This window comes from Salvelinus sp. IW2-2015, linkage group LG8 (genome assembly GCF_002910315.2).
Source record: "Salvelinus sp. IW2-2015 linkage group LG8, ASM291031v2, whole genome shotgun sequence".
NCBI lineage: Eukaryota > Metazoa > Chordata > Actinopteri > Salmoniformes > Salmonidae > Salvelinus > Salvelinus sp. IW2-2015.
Window position 1 is genome coordinate 53,590,970 of NC_036848.1, and position 7,299 is coordinate 53,598,268.

Consider the following 7,299-nt stretch of genomic DNA (forward strand, 5'->3'; position numbering starts at 1 on the left):
TGCAGTTGCTGTACTAGGCGATGATGCTCTAGATGGTGCAACTGTAAAAGTTTGTGAGGGTCTTAGCGGCCAAGACAAATTTATTGCGCCTTCTTCACCATGGTATTGGTGTGGAGGCAGCATTTCAGGTCCTCAGTGATGTGCTGTCTTCACTGTGGACCCATGGGGAGGGGGGGTGCTCTCTCTGCTGTTTGTAGTCTACAATCAGATCTTTTGTTTTGTTGACATTGAGGGAGAGGTTATTTTTCTGGCAATCCACCAGGGCTCTCACCTCCTCCCTGTAGGCTGACTCATTGTTGTTGGTAAATTCCACTAGTTTGACATTTCATAGATAAAACAATAAGTAGCATATCATTTTAAAAACGTGTATTTTCTCCTCCGACAAAACAACAGCTGATTCAAAGGGGGTGTGGCAGATATCAAAAATCTTCTGCCAAGGACTCAGGTAGGATACCATAGTGCCAAATAAGTGTTATTTGGCTTGTAACCATAACAAATGCCTTTTTGGTGCTAAAAATAACCCTTTTTTGAAGGTTCTATAAAGAACCATGATCATAAGTTGTGTCGTCAGCAAACTTGATGATTGAGTTGTAGACGTGCATAGCCACACACTCATGGGTGAACAGGGAGTACAGGAGGGGGCTGAGCACTCGTGGGGCCCCCGTGTTGAGGATCAGCGTGGCGGAGTTGTTGTTACTTACCTTTAACACCTGGGATCGGGCTATCAGGAAGTCTAGGACCCAGTTGCACAGGGAGGAGTTCAGACCCAGGGCACTGAGCTTAGTGATGAGCTTGGAGGGCACCATGGTGTTGAAGGCTGTGCTGTAGTCGATTAACAGCATCCTCACACGGGCATTCCTCTTGTCCATGCGGGATAAGGCAGTGTACAGGGCAATGGCAATTGCGTCGTCCATGGATCTGTTGGGGCAATATGCAAATTGTAGTGGATCTATGGTGCCGGTTATGGTGATATGGTCCTTTAACTAGCTTCTCAAAGCCCTTCATGATGGCAGAATTAGTGCTATGGGGCAATAGTAATTTACTTCAGTTAACTTCGCTTTCTTGGGTACAGCAACAATGGTGGACATCTTGAAGCAAGTGAGGACAACAGACTGGGATAGGGAGTGATTTAATATGTCCATAAAAAATCCTGCCAGCTGGTTTGCACATGCTCTGAGGCTTGAGATGTTGTCTAGGCCGCCAGCCTTGCGAGGGTTAACACGCTTGAATGTCTTACGTCGGCCATGGAGATCGGGAGCACACAGTCCACATGAGCTGCGGGGGACCACGTTGGTGGCTCGGTGTTGTTTTCATCGAACGTGTTTAGCTTGTCCGGGAGTGAGGCATAGGTGTCCACGACCTGCCTGGCTTTCCCTTTATGATACGTGATTGTCTGGAGTCCCTCCCACGGGTCTCGTGTCTGAGCCGTTGAATTGTGACTCCACTTTGTCCCTGTACTGTCGTTTTGCCTCTTTGATTGCCTTATGGCAGTCATAGCTAGGAACAGCATCCTCTATGCACTTCCTGATGAACCCAGTCACCAAGTCAGTGTATACGTAGATACTATTCCCAGAGGTGACCCGGAACATTTCCCAGTCCACGTGATCAAAACAGTCCTGACGCATAGATTCAGATTGGTCAGACCAACGTTAAACAGTCCTCACCACGGGGGCTTCGTGTTTAAGTTTCTGCATATAGGCAGGGAGGAGTAGGACGGAGGCGTGATCTGATTTGCCGAAGGGGGGGCGGGCTTGTGTCCGTCCCGGGAGAGTAACAATGGTTCTCTCTGTGTGTAGCATAGGGCATGTGTTGGAATACCAAAATATATGTGTGAAGTGGTAACAATAAATTCCACTAGTTTGACATTTCATAGATAAAACAATAAGTAGCATATCGTTTTAAAAACGTGTATTTTGTCCTCCGACAAAACAACAGCTGATTCAAAGGGGGTGTGGCAGATATCAAAAATCTTCTGCCAAGGACTCAGGTAGGATACCATAGTGCCAAATAAGCGTTATTTGGCTTGTAACCATAACAAATGCCTTTTTGGTGCTAAAAAGAACCCTTTTTTGAAGGTTCTATAAAGAACCATGATCATAATGTTCCAAATGGAACCTTTATGGTGCTATAGAGAACCATTAACAAAAAGGATCTCTATAGCACCAAAAAGGGTTCCACTATGGTTTCAACCATTGACTGTAAAAGAAAATGGACAGAGCCATTGATGACATTMCCCCATTGTTTCCTATGTGAAGTCTGTGGCATATTTGTAGATCAGGAAGTGTGAAGTGTTGTTTCAGCGTGTTGCCATCTTGCTTCATGGATGAGTTTTTGGAAACATTGCATGCGCAGTTTGAGCTACTCTAGGAAGTGACTTTGCAGGCTAGCACAGTGTTGCATTAGCTCATTGAGTATCTCAAGTTGAAGGCCGGTCGAGGTACTGCAGGCTGCCATTAGCAACGAAATGATCCTTTTAACTTCTTCTGTGTGCGATTTAAAAATAACCATCTCAAGGACATGGTGTAATAGAAGTAATCATCGGTACCATGATTGTCTTCTTTTATTTATACAAAGATTGACCACGAAGTTTGCTATTTTATCATTCACTATAATGGGGGATCCTGTTTTCTGAAAACAATGCCTGCACTTGACACAGGAACTTGAAATCCTCAATGAGCGGGGGCAGTCGTTCTCCCCTGGTTACAACCCTTTTTGGTTCTTTATAGAACCTTTTGAATATTTATTTTTTTAAATGATTGTAGTTAGCTTTATTATATTATTAAAATTCCATAGGTGTTACTATTGTGTTAATTCACAAGTTGAATCCGGTGTATATCTCTGGAACAGCTGGGGGTCACTGAGGAGAGAATTGAGTACCACTGATTTTAGTAACCTAACGTAGCAGCCATTAAAGAAACGCCTGAAGCTAGATCTCTTTCATAGTCTTGATAAGAGGAAAAACAACTGTCGGGGGAGGTTCTCTTCCGCACTGTTCAACCAATCCAGTAAATTTGGAGGAGGAGTTAAGATGGAGCATCACCTTGTTAACGTCCAAAAGCCGAAGTCTGGTCACAGGCTCTCTTTCCATTTCTGCTGAAAACCGGAACATCAGGTTGTTGGGGATTTGGAAGAGGCTACTGATTGAGTAAACAGTTCTCAATTGACACAAGGCCTTACGTGAGTCTTTCAACAGATACTGTTATTGGGCCTAATTATATTTAAGATATATTGACATAACAGATCAAGTTAGATCAACTGGAATGACACTCTCACTTGTCACGGTTTCACAAAAATAGCAAACCACGCCCCAAAATATTCTAATGAGTGGGCGCCCCTACATTTTAATTATCACTAAAAGATTCAATAACCCTTTTCTGAATTGTAAAGAACCATTGAAGGGCTCGAAGGGTTCTTTGAGTCATTATGGTTCCATATAGAACCAACGAATTGACACTCTCCTCAATCACTTATCACTGAGGAGAGAGGGTGGAGGAGTTGAGCAGAGGACAGTCTTTTGGCCAAATGAGAATCTCCCAATAAGCCTCCATTTGCTTGTGCATGCTGCCTTGGTTTGAGAAAACAACTGCTAATTGAATGATTGATTCATTGTTCTCATTGACATTTCCTTTAAATCCTGTCTTTTCTAAGTTTGAAAGTACAGCTAAGAGGGAAGTTTGCCATGTAGCTGGGGTCTAACGTTGTAAATTGCTGACTTAATTTTGAGATCATTTAAAAATAAAAATCTAATATTGAGAAGTAAAATGACTGTTTAGTTAGTGCTTCCCTCAACCATGCACCAGAATCTGTGTTTTGTTTTGCTTGATTAAATCATTGCGTTACCTTTGTCCTCCTTTTTGGCCAGTCTCAAAATTAAACCTCAGTAATTCAATTTGCATTGACTATTGTGGAGATGGAAATAAAACGTGGGAAGTTGACGCATGTCTGGGAATTCATTATTCTGCCACTCAAACCCAAACTAAGAACCTGTTTGTAATGTGTGTTTGTTCCTCTTGCTCTTATTTAAACCTGTGGTAGCCGAGTATGGCAGTTAGACACATATTCCACTTGCTTTCTCACTTCTTTTGATGTTTCTTGATTTATGCCATCTTCCTGATACTGCACACCCATAGCCAATCTAGACCCGCCCTCTTTAGTCGTGTGTTACTGTGTACTAAAGGATGAAAGTTTGTCATTGTGTCAAAAGTCTACATGGCTGAAGAGGGAGTTGGCCATACGAGCTGCGCTGCCTGCCAAGGATTTTTTTAATTGTTTTAATTTAATCTTTATTTAACTAGGCAGGTCAGTTAAGAACAAATTCTTATTTACAATGATGGCCTACCAAAAGGCTAAATGCCTTCTGCGGGGATGGATTAAAAATGGATTTAATCCATCCCCGCAGAATGGATTAAAAACCCGGACGACGCGGGCCAATTGTGCGCTGCCCTATGGGACTCCCAATCACGGCCGGTTGTGATACAGCCTGGATAGCTATACTCCTGGACACACACACACATACACACACACACACACACACACACACACACACACACACACACACACACACACACACCACACCACACAACTAGTGCGTGCGCACGCTCACACTCACACTCACACACCTGTGTAGTTTGTGTATTCCATGAAGCCAAAGGGGTTATTGAAGTGAGCTAGCCTGTTCCACTCTGGCACGTTGAGTAGTTCACCGTGGAGGTACAATGGACGTCTGGTTAAAGGCCTGCTTGAAGCCTGGGTCCTTGGAGTTCCTCAGAGCCTGGGGACAGGCCTGGCACACACACACACACACACACACACAACACACACACACACACACACACACACACACACACACACACACACACACACACACACACACACACAAACCACACACCCATAACCCGACATCACACACACACACACACACACACACACACACACACACACACACACAGTTTATTTGGGATGTTTGTTAATATCTGCAAATCCTTGACCAGTGACTGTCTAAAAACATAGGCTTACCGTCTGTCTTGGTTGCTTGTCCTGGATGTAAACATCCTCAAAATCCCAGTCGGGATATTGCTTGAAGTCCTTTTTTTGCAGGGGGACCATGGGGGTCTCCTTGTGTGCAGACCTGGGTCCACCTGTTAATCCATTTGTCTGCTTTACGGTCTGTTTTAAAGTTGTTGGGTCAGTCGTCACGGAATTACTTTTTTCTTTGGTTGGGATTGCTGCCAAGTTACCAGCTGCAGTTTTCTTAGTTATATTAATATTTAAGTCCACATTGGAGGCATAGTGGAAGTTTTTCAACCATGTGGACAAGCTCCCCCTTTTAGATATGTCGTAGACAGCCACAATGTTTCCATCACCGTAGAAACCCAAGAATGATAGAAATACACAATGTGTGTTAATGGATTATTTAAATATGTCCTTAATTACTTTTGATGATTGATTTGAGAGTGGTAGAAAGCCTATACTTCATGAATGTGCCAAAAACATCTGTTGTATTTTTACTATAGGAGATGCCATCCCCTAGAAAGTAGCTGTAGTTTTTGAAAATTGCTGAATAAAAAAATCATAGATGACATCATAGGGGGTTTTCTTATCTTTTTTAATACATAACATCTTGTTCTTTTTTCTCTCACTTATACAGACACCTATACATCCAGCACCATACCAGTGTTTGTATACGTGGGGGGGAAAACAAGATGTTCTGCATTAAAAAAGATAAGAAAACCCCCTATGATGTCATCTATGATTTTTAATATGATGTCAAAAAGCGGTGAAGTATGCCTTTTAACTGGCCAATTTCAACAAGCCACAGACTATGGGGCAAATCCTTTACACTAAGTACATGGTAATGTTAGGGTTACTGCAATTAGTTTACAGTGCAATCCCTTAAGAAAAAACAATTGCAGTTAGAGTGCAATATAACTGCATAATGCTGAAAATACCTCATACAAAAGAACCCTGTTTTTATCAATCAATCAATCAAGTTTATTTTATATAGCCCTTCGTACATCAGCTAATATCTCGAAGTGCTGTACAGAAACCCAGCCTAAAACCCCAAACAGCAAGCAATGCAGGTGTAGAAGCACGGTGGCTAGGAAAAACTCCCTAGAAAGGCCAAAACCTAGGAAGAAACTTAGAGAGGTTTTATACAGTCATTTTGCAGTTTGACTGTAGTTACAGTGAATTATAACTACAAGGCAGTTATTCTGCAATTACTGTGTCCAAAATACCACAGTCCACCGCAGTTATTCTGCAATTACTGTGTCCAAAATACCACAGTCCCCTGCAGTTACTGAACTTTTACTGCAGTTTCAAAACTGCAATCTTTTTTGTAAGGGATTACAGTGTAAGACTGAATAGTCTGTGAATAACTACATGTAATTACACGGTAATAAGTGCACTGTAATGTAAACTGTTTTCTTAACTTGTATTTGGGTCAAATGCAACAATTGCAACAAGAAAAAATATATTTTGGAGTTTTAGTTTTTTATTCTTGTTGTGAACGTTCCCCACAGTTTTGTAAAATACTAACGGCTGAATACCGTCCTTTGACTAACTCAACAAGTCAAATATGTTGCCATTTGTTGGTGCAGAATACATACCCGATGCGGTGTTCAGAGATATGTCCATACAGAAACACATAGATCAGCGCGCACATGACCACCAGCGCCAGGGGCATAACTCTCCGGAATCGGGCTGTCATTTCCTAGAGAGAGAAAGAGGATCTACCTAGGTACACTGATGACTGACTATAGCAACATTTTGAAATAAGTATTTGGTCGTGGTGGGATGCGCTGAACTGTTTTGCCTCTCTCCTGCCCTCTTGGCCACTTGCCAGGTTTCACGTGCGCGCCCATCATGGGCTATGGTGCGTAACGATGACAACCCGATGCATCAAACGGCCAGAAAATAGGTTGTTTGATAATAAATTAATAATAATGTTTCGCAGTATTTAAAACGTTTGTGGCTTTCAAAAGCAAAACATAACACATTACAAAAAGCAAAGCACAATATAATTAATATAGGCCCGGCAGACGGTTTGATTGGGATTAGGCTACTGTGTGACTAATTAACTAATAAACAGTGGTGGAAAAGTACTCAATTGTCATACTTGAGTAAAAGTAAAGATACCTTAATAGAAAATGACTCAAGTAAAAGTGAAAGTCACCCAGTAAAATACTACTTGAGTAAAAGTGTTTGGCTTTAAATATAAAAAGTACAAGTACAAGTATAAATAATTTCTAATTCCTTATATTAAGTAAAGCAGACAGCCACATTTTCTAGTTTTTATTT

The 7,299-nt window shown here is 41.8% G+C and overlaps 1 protein-coding gene across 1 annotated transcript in view; it reads right to left on the reverse strand.

Moving 5' to 3' along the window:
- Positions 1 to 6,757, reverse strand: part of LOC111968151 (alpha-N-acetylgalactosaminide alpha-2,6-sialyltransferase 2-like) — a 27,257-nt gene extending 20,500 nt beyond the window's left edge. Inside the window, 4 exon segments of the mRNA XM_023993719.2 lie at positions 4,620 to 4,720; positions 4,722 to 4,783; positions 5,017 to 5,323; positions 6,609 to 6,757. Of these exon segments, the coding sequence (XP_023849487.2) occupies positions 4,620 to 4,720; positions 4,722 to 4,783; positions 5,017 to 5,323; positions 6,609 to 6,709 (571 nt within the window). The 5' untranslated portion in view covers positions 6,710 to 6,757.
- Between the last annotated feature and the right edge of the window lie 542 nt (positions 6,758 to 7,299).